Source organism: Anas acuta, chromosome 20 (genome assembly GCF_963932015.1).
Source record: "Anas acuta chromosome 20, bAnaAcu1.1, whole genome shotgun sequence".
Taxonomy (NCBI): domain Eukaryota; kingdom Metazoa; phylum Chordata; class Aves; order Anseriformes; family Anatidae; genus Anas; species Anas acuta.
The window spans coordinates 11,960,467-11,974,812 of NC_088998.1; the positions used below are offsets into that span (position 1 = coordinate 11,960,467).

At 37.4% G+C, this 14,346-nt stretch overlaps 2 protein-coding genes across 17 annotated transcripts in view; one reads left to right on the forward strand and one right to left on the reverse strand.

Annotated features, from left to right (window-relative positions):
- Position 1: 1 nt before the first annotated feature.
- Positions 2-7,618, forward strand: SLC2A8 (solute carrier family 2 member 8). Of its 3 annotated transcripts, none has more exons than XM_068657102.1 (10): positions 2-227; positions 446-605; positions 1,366-1,572; positions 3,309-3,408; positions 3,552-3,763; positions 4,221-4,364; positions 4,925-5,033; positions 6,033-6,206; positions 6,796-6,914; positions 7,100-7,618. In XM_068657102.1, the coding sequence occupies exons 1-10, from the start codon at positions 169-171 to the stop codon at positions 7,232-7,234; spliced, it is 1,419 nt and encodes a 472-aa protein (XP_068513203.1). In that variant the 5' UTR covers positions 2-168; the 3' UTR covers positions 7,235-7,618. The 3 variants fall into 3 exon arrangements, with proteins under 3 accessions (XP_068513203.1, XP_068513204.1, XP_068513202.1); XM_068657101.1 differs by having other exon boundaries at positions 4-227; positions 6,796-6,941; XM_068657103.1 differs by lacking the exon at positions 446-605 and having other exon boundaries at positions 3-227; positions 6,796-6,941.
- A 609-nt stretch (positions 7,619-8,227) lies between these two features.
- The window catches only part of GARNL3 (GTPase activating Rap/RanGAP domain like 3), a 61,610-nt gene continuing 55,491 nt past the window's right edge, over positions 8,228-14,346 (reverse strand). For all 14 annotated transcript variants that reach the window (XM_068657091.1, XM_068657084.1, XM_068657088.1 and 11 more), the window contains one exon: positions 8,228-13,680. In XM_068657091.1, coding sequence (XP_068513192.1) covers positions 13,524-13,680 — 157 coding nt within the window. In that variant the 3' untranslated portion in view covers positions 8,228-13,523. The remainder of the gene's footprint in view (positions 13,681-14,346) is intronic.

Consider the following 14,346-nt stretch of genomic DNA (forward strand, 5'->3'; position numbering starts at 1 on the left):
CCCGCTGCCGCACTCCCGCCGCCTCCGTCTGAACTGGGGCTCGCAAGAGGCGCGGTGTCCCTCTGGGGTCGGCGTTGTCCTGAGGGCCGGTGCCTGCCCGGTAGCGCGGCCGGTTCGTGCAGAAGTGCTTAGGGCTGGCCGCGCCGAGGCGCTCCCCGCGGTAGGGGCATGGCGGCAGAGGAGTCGCGGTACCTGCTGGGTTACCCGGCTTCGGACGCTTACCAGAGGTGAGCGCGGGCGCTGCGGCCCTGCCGCCTTGGCTGGCTCGGGGACAGCGTTCACTGCCCTGGAGATCGTCTGCGGCCGGTATCGGGGCGGGGGGGGGGGAACGTGACGGATGCGAGCTCGGGGTCGGGACCTCTGTCAGGCCCGTCTGGGCATTAGCGGCCCTTGTGAGAGGGGCTGGAGGCGGCGCGATCCTTCTCATCCGTCTCTTCTGCCTCAGAGTGCAAAACAAGAAGCTGTACCTGGCCACGTTTGCTGCTGTCTTAGGACCACTTAGCTTTGGCTTCGTGCTAGGCTATAGCTCACCTGTTATACCAGAGCTGAGGGAAATCAATGATCCTACATTAAGATTAGACAGCAGTCAAGCATCATGGTTTGGGGTAAGTTTCTGTATGATGAAGTGTTACTGTTATGTGATTTCAATTTAAAGTGTAGGTAAAGAAGACACTGTTTACATGAGGGGGTCTTACTCCTCTTAAGAACAAGGATAAATGTGGATCTTGTTAATGAGTTTTTTTTGTTTTTTTTGGTGAGATCAGTGATTGATTCAGATTTTTCCTGAATGACGGTGATGTTGTGCTGCGATGACCCTCAATTAGCATATATTAGTAAATGCCCATGTTATTTGAACTTACTTTTGATGATAAAAAATCTTGTGAGAATTCTCAGCTTTCTCAGTTGAGCCTGTCAGGGGACCACAGAAAATCAACTCTAGTAGATTAGGTGTAATCTGTCAACATAGGGAATATTTGCTTTTGGTACAGGTTGGACTTCAGGTTATTCAAGATAATATTCTTCAGGGCTTTAAAACAGTTTGAAGGCCCGTTTGTGAATGGATGGCTTTGTAGACAGATTACAAAGGTTACTGCTGTTTTATTTTCTTCGTTGAAAGAGCTTTGTACATGTATGTGATCTGAAAATTACTTGCTGCTCAGTTGTGGTGAGTAGTGCTTCTTGGCTATGGTTTGATTAGGAATTTAGTGTTTATTTTGGTTTTCAAAACACCTGCATGCTCTTGTACAATTTTCTTTTTCAGAAGCTGCTATTTACTTTAAAAACAAAAACAACAAAAATGTTTTTATTTATATGCATATATGTATAAATATATGCATACGTATTTTTAAACTTCTTTTTTTGAAGTCTGTAGTAACATTAGGAGCTGCTGCTGGAGGAATACTGGGAGGCTATCTTGTGGATAGAGTTGGGAGAAAGCTGAGTCTAATGCTGTGCTCAATACCGTATGTCTCTGGATATGTAGTTATTATTTCAGCTCAGAATGTCTGGATGCTTTATTTTGGACGAATACTGACTGGCTTAGCCAGCGGAATTACTTCACTTGTTGTTCCGGTAAGTAAGGCATTATTTCTGTTGGTGAGTGGTTTGTTTGTTTCATTTGTTTTTAAAGCTTTTCTAGGAGAATGTTTGTTATTTCATAATGTTATCATAAGTTGCTTGGATGCAGTAACTAACTCTAGCCTCAGTCTGTGGATTTAAAATAAACTGATTTTTACAGGATCATATTTTTGCATGTTTTTAGTCATGAAGAAAATACAGAAATGTTTTATTTATTCTAATAGCACTTCTGCATTATGCATTCTTAGTACAGTCATATGATCCTTCAGATTTTTAGTCTGTCCTTACTATCTGATTGCTTCTGTTTGTTTTAATATTGTGTAGCTATATCTCTTGAAGTTGGATTTTTGTTTGCTTGTTTTTGCTATTACCATCTACTTCTAATAGTCTTGTATTTCACCAAACTTCTTAGGTTTTCAAATTAACTATGCTCACTCACTCATTCTAGCGCAATACCAAGCAGTGACTACTCCTTCCATTTAACTGCTGTCTTTGAAACATTAACTTTTCACATGCATTCAGAAATATCCGTGCACTAGGTTAATGGAAAGAATTCATTCTCTTGTTGTCTTCTTTATTTCTGTATAATTTGCCTATTGGATCTAGTGGCAGTATGAAATAAGCTATCTAGAATTTCAGAATTCAAGCTTGTTTCTTTTCTGGTGGTTCCAGCATTTCTTGCTTTTGAAGTAAAAAGCAAACTGAAAATAAAAGGGAAAGAAGTCATCGTGAAGTGCAGAATAAATGTTCAGTTACCAATCTGGATAGTTATAAAAACAAACAAACAAACAAAATATTTAATCAGTGGGATCTAAATTATAATCTTGTACAACGTTCTCCATTGCTGAATGCAATCTGCTGTGCTAATGCCTATGAAAGAACTCTGTTTTCTTTATGAACGACTGCTTTCTCTTTGTTTCCTGGAGCCAAGCTTTAAGTTCCCGTTTGCAAAGGCATTCATCCACAGCCAACAGTAAAAGATCTGTATGACTGCAGTGATGAGGGAGGAAAATGTTATCTGTAATACCATGGTTTTGTAGCTGTAAACTATTCCTGACCTAAGGATTACTTATTTTTCTTCTTGAAAAACTTAAAATTGTAACTTTGGAAAAACAAATGCATCTGTAAACATGAGGGATTTCTCTTCTATGTTTCTGTGTATACTGGTGAGCTGTAGCTGTTGACTTAGGATCAGCGTTTTGTTTTTTTTTTTAACGAACTAAAAAATTTAAGTTGTTCCCTAATTTTGGAGGAGATATGTTTGCTGTTCATGTATGTTAAGATGAGCGACTGTCAGTTGAGGACTTCATGGAGAATGCCAAATACGCAGTCTTTACGTTGAACGAAAAATTTTCAACTTTCATTTGCAAAGAGTTTTATAGGTGATGTGGGCCATGTGTTCATACAAGACTGTCCCAAGCACCAGAATGCTTTTGTTGTTGATATGGCTAACAAAAGAAGCCCTTACTAATGCAAGTTTGGTCATATGTGGGATGCTGATACATCAGCATTTTTCTGTTTTAGGGCCTCCCCTTTCTCCATGTTTTTTCCATAATGCCAATGTGCATTTCTGTGGTAGTACTTTTCTACTCACGCCATTTTACTTAAGGCTTTTTTTTTTTAAAGAGGGGAGTCACTAGAAAGTATGTCTGTATTTCAGAAATGAATTACTTCTCAAATTCTTGATCCAAAACTGGGTAGAAGTAATTAGATTTTTCTCCTTGTTTTAGGTATATATATCTGAAATATCTCATACAAAAGTCCGTGGTATGCTTGGCTCTTGTGTTCAGCTGATGGTGGTAACTGGCATACTTGGAGCCTACATTGCAGGTATTGGGGTTAGGGGTCTAAAATGACAATAAAGAGTTAGTACATGTAATGAAAGAACTACACTAAGGAATCGAAACTAGCTAATGTTCACAGTCTCTTTTTTTTCTTTCTTTTTTTCTTTTCTTTTTTTTTTTTTTCACCAGGAATAACACTGAAATGGCACTGGCTGGCAGTGTTGTGTTCTTTTCCACCCTGCATAATGCTTTTGTTGATGTCCTTCATGCCTGAAACACCAAGATTTCTGCTGAATCAGAACAAACATGCAGAAGCCATAGCTTCTTTACAGTTTCTGCGGGGACCATATATGGACCATGAATGGGAATGTAGGCAGATCAAAGCTAATGTTGAGGAGGAGGTGATGAGAATCTGATTACATTAAATTTTTTTTGAATACTATCTGAAAGCAAACAGTGTAATTAAAAGTTTTTTTTTACTGTTGCTTGCCTAGTAGCCTTTTCTAAAAACATCAGTCCAAACCTGTTTTCTCATACAAACAAAATTTAAGAATCAGTGAGATTTAGAGCCTTTTTTTCCACTACCTTTCAGCTGCAACTATCACTGTTGGCTGCCATTGGTATGCCTGAGTAGCAGTCAAGCTCATGATCTTGGTAATTATCTATTCTGATTGATATCTAGTTTTTCTTTTTCTAGCAGTTTTGTTGGATTGTTCAACATCTCTAACACTGATTTCCTATTGTTTGTGTTATATAAAAGCACTTCCTCTTGCACCTGTCCAAATGCATCATTTGTTGGTGATCTCTAATTTAAAATATTGAACTTTTCATGGAATCATTACTTCATCTTTTTAACAGGGACTAAATCTCTATGAATTTAAGAATCCTTCAATCTACAGGCCACTTCTTATTGGTATGGCTCTGATGTTCCTTCAGCAAGTAACAGGCATTAATGCAGTTATGTTTTATGCAGAAATTATCTTTGAAGATGCAAACTTCAAGGTAATCAGTGTGTTTCCAGATTGGTAAATGTCTGTTGTTTGAGTTTAGTAGGTACTGAGTAAGTCTAAAATGTAGCAAACTGACTTGACGCCGATCCTGCCTGCATCATAGATAACAGTTTGGGTTTTGGGTTATAGATACCCTCTTGACTATGTTACTCTAGCATATCTGAATGTGACTTTTTGGGGGGGAAGTATGTTGTGTGTGAAACTTTGCTACTGATAGAAATTCTTGTTATAGTCATCTTAATTCATAACTTTTTTAGTACAGTTACAAATCCAATGCTTCAGAGAAAGTCAAACTCTTGTGAGAAGCTGTGACGTGTTTTAAAGTTTATTAAGAGCCCAGTATGTTATGTTAATTAATCTTGACATTGTCATTTTTATTTATTTATTTATTTAAGGTTCTGTCTCTCCCCCCCTCCCCTCCCCATTGATTTCTGTGGGATAGCTTTTCTTCCTCCAGAGTCAAGAAACAAATTCATCTTTAATGCTTAATAAGTGATCCTGTTATCAGCCTGAAAAAGCAAATTCTTCTCCCGGCCTCTTACTTTATTTCAGGACAGCAGAATGGCTTCTGTTGTTGTGGGTGCTGTACAAGTATGTTTCACTGCTGTGGCCGCACTTATCATAGATAAAACTGGACGGAAAGTGCTGCTTTACATGTCTGGTAAAACATACTACTGACTTCAGTTAGAAAAAGAACTATATAGAGTACCAGAAAGTCTCGTAACTGTTGGGGGAATTAAGTGTTACAATTTATGTATCTTAAGTGGTTTGCTTTATAATTTAACTATGGACTTAAACTCTTAATTCATAAGAGGAAATTGTCACATTATATGTACACAATTTGATTGTTTGACTTCGATTGGCCATAGCCATAGCACAGTATCACCTGGGTTGGAAAAGACCTCCAGGATCATCTAGTCCAACCTCTAACCTAACACTAACAAGTCCTCCACTAAACCATATCACTAAGCTCTAAATCTAAATATCTTTTAAAGACCTCGGCAGGCTATTCCAATGCCTAACAACCCCTTCAGTAAAGAAGTTCTTCCTAATATCTAACTAAAACCTAATACTAGTGTTTATAGTGTATGGTATTTAACCTAATGTATTCTTTGGACACAATTTCTGATTGTTTGTCAGAACTCATTGTAGGTGGTGCCCCTTAAACCTGTGTATGGCTATCCTTTTTGTCATTTTACCAGGCCAGATCATACTTTGGAGTAGCTAGGTCATGAAGACACAATACAAATTTCTGCTACCTAAGGTGTCTAAAAGTGGACATTTCAAGTAGCTTCTCCATAGCTGCAGCTACATTCACGGAGTGTTGTGCTGCTTACATAAGGCTGCATGTAGTTTAAAGAAATTTAACTTTACAAATAAATATGCCACCCCCCCAGTTGTTTGATATAGTTGTTGCATTGTACACTCAATAGCAATGACTGCTTTTAAGGACTTTTGTTTGTCTAATGCATGGAATGATTTTCTGGTATCTTTCACTCTTATCTAAGCCAATGTTTGTTTCCAAGAACACTATCTTTTTAGAAACACTTTGCTAGGACCAGCATATCTTGCATTTGGCTGAGCACCTGTGTTTTGGCTCTCAGAAAGAAGAGTACTTAAGCAGTGATCAGTGACAACATGGTTATTGCTTACTTTTCAGGGATCATCATGGCTGTCAGTACTGCATTATTTGGGCTTTACTTTAAAATGGTCCTTCCACATGGGAACAACTCATCAAATGCTAATGTGTGTTTCACTCTAAACTCAGTATCCCCAGGAACAGAAAACAGCCTATCCTGGCTTGCAGTAGTAAGCCTAGGGCTCTTTGTTGCTGGTGAGTGGAACAAGCTTCTAAGCAGACATTACATGACACTCATAATTGCTGTTGAATGTGACAAATTTGTGCCATATTGTCATATTATTGATAAATGGAGTTCTGTTTGACAGAGCTTTTTAGTGTATGAGACAAAGTTAGGCTGGGAATTCATAACCCTGCTGATCAAGCCAGCAGTAATTAAGCTGATGTCATGGAAAATCAATTTATACCTCCTTCTTGTAATACTAAGTAGTAATCGCTCAGTTTGAATTACTCTGTAGTCATTAATGGAACGAAGAGTCTTTGGTAGTATCTGAGCCATACTGAATTCTGTGACAGTACAAGGAAGCAGCAGTAAGAAACAAGGTTAATTTTTAAGTAGCTTCAGAAGCTTCTCAATAAGAAATTTTGCTTGTTAAGACTATTGTAAGAAATTTGACATAAAGTGCAATAGCATATAGTAGGCCACACTCCAGGCTTTTGCTAGAGGCACTTTTTTGCAGAATCAGCCTAGAATGTGGAGTTACTTGCCTAACTTGACCATCATTCAGTTTTCCCTTTGAAATATACTTAACTTGCATTTAATCTCTTCTGTTTGTAATTTCAGGTTTTGCTGTTGGCTGGGGTCCTGTTCCATGGCTGGTGATGTCTGAAATTTTCCCACTTAAAGCTAGGGGAATATCTAGTGGTGCCTGTGTGTTAACAAACTGGGTTATGGCATTCTTGGTAACTAAGGAATTTCATGATTTGATAGTAAGCATCATAAATTACAATCCAGTATTTCTTTTCATAAGAAAATTTATTTAAGATGATTCTGAGAGAGCACTGGGCCAGTCTTCTCTGGTGGCCCAGACTGTAGTTGCACAGTAACAATTTATCATAATATTTTGCTGTTGTTTCCCTTCCCTCAGGCTTTAATATCCTATGGCACATTCTGGCTCTTCTCTGCCTTCTGCTGCCTCAGTGTGATTTTTACAGCCTTTTATGTACCTGAAACAAAAGGACAGACCCTGGAACAGATTGAAGCCCACTTCAGAAGATCTTAAGTCTGAGACTGTTATCGATATGAAAGCTTTATATCATGAACTATGGTGCTGTTGCTAAAACTGACTCACGTGGCAGATAGTTACACAACTTCCTATCAAATTGTTTTAATGAATTTTTGTAAAATGTTTTTTTTCCTTCTCCTCCCATGTTGCATGTAGGTATGTACATGCAACTTGATTATCTCTGTATGTTCACTGTAGTGTATCTTCCTTGTATAAGTCTTAAACATAGTCTTTCTTAAATTGCCATGTTTTTTTGTTTATTTTCCCCTACCTTGTGCAGACTGACTGTAATGGAAATGTATTAGCTGGTATCTTTTTCTCTAATAGCTAAATTAAGAACTAATTTTATAAATAATAATAAAAACAATTCCTTCTTCTGTACCTTTTCCTGATGGCATATGAAGAAACTAATGATAGTCTGGATAATTTTTATTTCAGACTGTGACTTTTCCCTTTTGTGTGTTACTGCTTCAGTATCTGGGATACCTGACCAAGGAAATAAGTCTAGATCTCAAAGGGAGATGAAGGCATTATCTGTCCTAGTGCTGTCAGGTTGGCTAGGAATGCATTTAAATCACGAGATGGGTTGTAACTCTCAGCAGAATGTATTTTGGAGTCTCTTTTACAAAAAGAATCAATAGATCTTGTAGACTAAGACAATATACCTATATAAAGCCAGAAAAATGGAGGAAATCCATCTTTTGTAGCCTTAAGTTAAGGGGTAAAGATCTACAACTGGAGAGTCCCAAAAGACTTAAAAGCCCAGAAACACAAACCAATGCTGAATTATAGCTCTCGTCAAAGATGGGTAATGCTTAAGATAGAAGCACCAATCTCAGCAGTTGTGACAGTACTTAAGTGAATGACATGTTTGAAACACTTTCTACAGAACTCAACTAGAAGTAGTAATCGATCACTGTTGGCAGCCATACTACCTCTTTTCTTTTTAAATTTGGTTCATCAGTCAAGAGAAATTAGAGAAACCATTAGTCCTGTAACTGTGAAAGAAAGAATAGATGTAAAGTTTATTACATATGTAGGAATAAGTCTTCTCTTCCTCCTTCACAAAAACAATAAATTGCACTTAAAACAGTTCCAGCTGTGATAGGAATGTTTCTATTTGGATGCTACATCTAAAACACAAACCATACGCACTATCACATGACATTAAAAACAATGATAATACATCAGTATTTAAGACAAGTGGTATTAAAGAGGTTTTGATCACAAACTCAGCAACTTAGCAATATCAGTCATAAAATTACAAAAACAGTCTGCCAACATTCAAAGACTTTGTTAAAATTGACACTGCAGGTTGGTAATACTGTCTGCATAAACCTTTAGAGAATTTTCCATCCAACTGTATATATATCTAGTAGAGTTATAAATACACACAAAAATAACCTCTTACTTTTTTTTCCTGAAATCATAGGCTAATATGGTTTCACTAGCAAACAGGGTGTCAGTCAGTTGCAGGTCAGCAACAACAAAGTGAAACAGCTAGGCATTAAACAGCCTGGTGAAGTGGCTGTGCTCAACTGTAATAATACATACTTTCTACCCTGCATGCTAGTACAGATGTTTACTGTATATTGGCATAAGAGCTCCTTGTATTATTTATTAGTATTATTTAGTTCTCAGGGTGTAATTTATTTCTCCACAAATTCAGACTATGCCTAAGTATCCGAGAAAACTGCTTTAACAGAATTAGCAAGCACTGGGCAAATGAACCATGACATCAAAATTGTTAATAATGACACTAGTCAGTATCACACACACACACACACACACACACAAACACACAAAAAATCCAAATACAAGGACTAGGTTTCAAATGCAGACTAAGCCACAGCTCTGGGGACACTCCTGCATCTGCAAGCACAAGCCATAAATACAAATCAGGAAAGCCTGCAAGAGCTTGAAACTGGCTTGTCCAAGTACACCTAGAACAGCAGAGAAGAAATGGCAGGCGCAGCAGCCTTGGCCATATATAACGATGCTACACTTCCTATGTGTGCAACCTAACCTATTACCTGCCCTACTAGGAACTGTTTAAATATATATGTAGTTGACCAGCCCAGTACTCCAAAAAAGTTTTAATTTTAATCTACCCATCAGTTACAAATGCTTGCACACGTATAGGGACAGATACATGAATGCAGACAACAAAACTGCTACTCATTCTGAGTGACACTTCACATCCTGTCACGGACTGAAAAAAAGAAAGAAAAAGGCCAGAAAAAATGAAAAATCCTCATTCCCCAGTCTAGGAAACAATTGTAATCAGAAGAGGCCCCACTTGTTCCTGGCAAACGAAGCAACTGGAGTTATTATTCACATGTCCATTAAACCTAGAGTCTGCATTTTTTGCCATCATGAGAGCACCCAGCCCTTCCAAAGTTGCTCGGGTCTTTATCTCCTCAGAATGAAACATTCCATTGCTTTCAGTTTCAAACATTTTTAAAATTTATTTGTACTCCATTGCCACTTGAGGAAAGCATTAGGAAGAAATGACTGTTAGTCTGGAACACAAGTAGGTTTATCTCTCTTCAAAGTTCTTACATGTCAAACTGGTATAGTTCATAACTGGCCTTCAGTTTAGCTTAGCTTGATAGCAACTGTTCAAAAGCTGGTAACAATTATTCCTTTGTGGAAGGAATTTTTTAACCCTTCTGTTGAAGGTGGTAGCAAGCTTTATTCAGTAATCTTCTTCATTGGAAAACACATCTACCCATCATAGCTGTAGTTTTAAAGATTTTCTTTTTTCTCATGCATATGATGATCAGCCAACACTAAGAACACAGGCTACTAGTAGCAGTTTTAACACAAGATGTGAAAGTGGGAAAGGTTGTGCTTAGGGTGGACACAGCTGCTATTTGTGTCCAAGGCTAATTTCTAAGCTTTAATTGAATAGACGCATGTTACAAAGAAGAGAAAAAACATGATTCTAAGGGGCCAGAGTAAAGAACGGTATACCTGTCCATCTCAGTAGCCTTCCAATAAGCCATTTCATGTTTCCTGGTCACCTGACACTGGTTTGAAGACAGATTACACAGATGTATGAAAAACGTGGCCTTTAGAAATGACAAACAAGAACCTATCCATCAATACCAACAGTTGGCTTTTTTTTTGATCAAGAGCCTGAATATGATGGATCTAAGACACTACTTTTAGACAATGTCTAGAAGCTAGTTCAGAGAACAATGTCTCATCACACTAAGATGCATGTAATTCATGCCACAGTCTGACAAAGACTACTTGTATACTGGCTATTTGTCCAGTTTTCCCAGCAGTTTCATATTATTGTATGGTACTTTGTCTTTTAGATAAGACAAATGTGAAAAAGAACTTTACACACTTTGGTTCTTGTGGCTTGTGTCAAACAAAATTCAAGCATAACTGCCATGTTCCCTGCCTTCTACCTACACTCCAGGCTGCTCTTGTATGGTAAGTAGAGAGTAAACTACACATACATGACCCTAAAGCCTCAGTTACCATACCTAGGAGTCATAAAACAAAATAATTTTGCATGATCCCTCCTTCACCTCCTTTTGCTAGGTCTAATATTATTCCTCCATGCCTGCATGACATGCTGGTTGACCGCAGAAGTAAATACTCAAGAAGTGACAGCACTGTTAAGGCACTTACTGCATACCTAAGGAATGAAGACAGGTCATTTTCTCCAGTGTTCAGATCCTGCCTGTCCTGTATGAGTAATATTATTTTAGGTCTGGTAGTTCCCAATGTGACCTGCATAACAGTTTGCATCAGACACATTACACTATACCATAAAATTCAGACTGGAGGGGAGAGACAAGCCAATTGATATGGGATCTATGCTTCCTCCCTCCTCAAACTCTTCCAACATCCTGTTCCAGATAAAATAAATACCATGAAGCTAGTCTGATCCTTTTTTTTTTTTTTTCTTTTTTCTTTTTCAACTAGCTTAAGCAGTCAGACTTTTGCTGTATTCCTTACAGTACTTTTGCTGCTTGTTAGTATTTGCTAGATGTCATCAATGCTATTACAGGCAGAACTCCACACAGACTTCATAGCAATACTTTATTGCCACTGCTGTGGTTTTTCATCCTATCACCCTAGGTCAGTTATAGTCAAACTTTCTCCATTCTTCTTGATCTCTCTACTGCTCCATCTAAAAGGTCTTTCTATGTCTTTCAGGATACCTAAATATGTGTTTGTTCAGGTTCTTCAAACAAGTTTTCTAATCAACATATGTATACACGTGTATTCAACTACTATCAAACTATCATTTAATCATGTGAAATCATGCTAGAATAGCAGAAGTGAACCTCTGCAATACATTTAAAATCTGATATTCTAAAAGTTCAAAAAAAACTTTCCAGTTCAAATTTTATTAAATTGAAATTAAAGCCTGAGTTTTGCAGCACACTAGTAGTCTTCAAAAACACCCACACAACAGAAATAAAAATACTACACTGAGAAACGTGTTTATGGAAAAAGGTGATGCTTCTGCTTTCTAAAAATACCCAAGCCCAAACAGTGCTTCCCCTAAAATTGATTTGATGAGTCCACACAAGTGGTTACACAATACTACAAGTGACTACACAATACTTTGAGAGTGTTTTTTTTTTAAACCATAGCTAACCAGGTATGTAGAACAGAGAAAATGGATACTGTTCCTCCCTCCTCCCCCCAAGACATTCTCAAAAAGAAATACAAGTTCTTGCAAAGACTCTGAGGTGGCACTTCCAGGTGTTTACGAAGGTTCACTCCATACATATTTAGGTGCAAAAATACAAAAGTACAAGTAGCCACTGGTTAATACTGCTTCTGATTCTGTACTAATTAATGTTTAAAATATTGCTTCTTTTCTTGATCAGCCGCTCTGACTGCGAATAAGAAGTAATCCTTTCAGTTAAGGCCTTGCATATTTTCTTAGACGGAGAAATAAAGTCATCATATACCATGAAACTTTGCAAAAAAAAAAAAAGTTTTACATTCAGACAGACTGAAGCAAAAGGCACAAATCACCAGATGTCATGCTTGGACAGGGGAAATCATGACACATAAATGGTATTACAAAATAAATCAAGGATACAGAAATATTTCTACATAAAGAGCAAGAAATACCCTAATAAAGCCCATAAATAGGGCTTTAATAAAGTTCCTTCATATATAAAAAGCCTGGAAGCATCACTTTTCCATGAAAAACAGCAAACCCGTTCAAAACATTGTAGAAAATTGATTTTTGGCATGGAGGAAAGGGTTAAAAAAAAATCAAGCTTTAATGATGAAATACTGTCCTTTAACAAAACAAAAGATCTAATATGACTATTTCATCATAGAAAACTAGTTTCTTGGCAGTAAAACTTCAGCCTGGTCCATTTAGAAAAATATGTTTACTTGGAGCAACGAATTCTATTGTTGGTGTAAAAGCAGACAACAATTAATTCTGATGCCAGCACAGGAATCTTTGTGTAGTCAGAAAGAAAATCAGGGCATGGGCTTCTGCCTGTAATGAAATCTGCAGTTGCACTACAGAAACAGCATTCCCTTTGTGGAGAAATACAATGTATTTTTTACTTCCAATTTTATGGAAGATTTGAAAGCTTGTATTTTCTTATAAAAAGTCCTTCTACTCAAAGATTCTTAATGCCAAAACAGTTTTCAAGTTTCTCTTAAAAAAAAAAAAAAAAGTGCAAGGACAGGTCAGAGAAAAGAAAACTGCACGTTCGTGTTACCTGATCTTTATAGAGTAACCATCAATCCTCAGTGAATAAAACATAGCTCCATCATTTCAAGGACAGACTGCACTTGCGTTGTCTGGAAAGACCTTGTCTAAAAGTTTTTTTTTTGTTGTTTTTTTTTTTTTTTAAGAAAAAACAAAATGAGTGATTTACATCATCAATTTCTTCTTTCTACATGGTGCACACTTGTAAAACAGCTCAAGATATTAGTAACAGCAATTAACTGAATGCCACTTTCATTCACGTACTTCAATTATAAGAAGCTCAGAATAAATAATACTTTTTACTTCATTTTCAGCCTGAAGCTCTCATTGATTACCTACCTTTAGAATGCCACAAAAAGTAATGTTTCATGAACCGAGATAAGAAAATATACATATGTCAAAGATGTAAGCATCACCAAATCAGGCTAAGCAAGCCAGAATAACATGGGATCTATAAAGATTAATCACCAATACTTCCAGCCACATTTTACCACTAGAAGCAGTGTTTGTGACATTCCTACAGAGCTCACAGATGTGTAAGAAAAGGTGAAGTAAGGAACAGTCTGTCTGTCTTCACTTCAAGTCAATGATGTCCTCATCGTATAAAGAAGTCAGATGGAACGGATAGCTAGATGGTGAGCTCTCCTCTCTGTTTGCTACAGTATCAGGATCTGAACTAGTGGAAAGATGACGACTCTCAGAAAAGCTTTCAAAAGAGGCTGAGATTATTCTGCAAAGATGAAGACAAAAGTTACTAAGAAACAATACACAGGTAAGGGCAAGCAGGGTCAGTGGCTATTTCTGCATACAATCAAGTTATCCTAAAGGCAGAGACAAACCATTAAAACTGAATTTCTCTCTGTTTTACTCTGCTTCCACACCAGGCTAGCACTGAACCAGAGCCTTGATAACAACTCATATTAAAACAGAGATTACATACATCAGATTATTGCCCGAAGGTAATGTTAATGAATGCTCCCCTCCATATAATTTTCCAATAGTGGAATAAATATAATAAAGTTTTACATTGCAGTGGATTGAAAAAAAATAATCTACTGTATCTTGGCTGAATTCTGCTGCTACTTATCACAAATGCAGGTTATAAAAACAATGAAAAAAACACAATGGCAGGGGGTCTGATAGGCAGATACAAACAGACATATGCAATAGTGTTTCTTTACAAAATTTATTTTGGAGATAACGAGACACAAGGATATGAAGAAAATAGCAAGTGAGTCTGCACAGTGCAGACGCTGTAGGCCTGCTGACTGTCTCAAGTGCACCAGGTCCCCACAAAGTCCCATTTAGTCTTGCTTTGCTCATAACATATCTTTAGCAAGAGGTATAACCATTTCAGTACTGATAATATTTAGATACTCTAATACACAGTAGGATG

Excerpts from the sequence above, each read along its gene's own strand:
- SLC2A8 (XM_068657101.1), top strand. The coding sequence starts at position 169 with ATGGCGGCAGAGGAGTCGCGGTACCTGCTGGGTTACCCGGCTTCGGAC. Across the intron at positions 228-445 it reads GCTTCGGACGCTTACCAGAG|AGTGCAAAACAAGAAGCTGT; the intron begins GTGAGCGCGGGC and ends CTTCTGCCTCAG. Across the intron at positions 5,034-6,032 it reads AGTGCTGCTTTACATGTCTG|GGATCATCATGGCTGTCAGT; the intron begins GTAAAACATACT and ends CTTACTTTTCAG.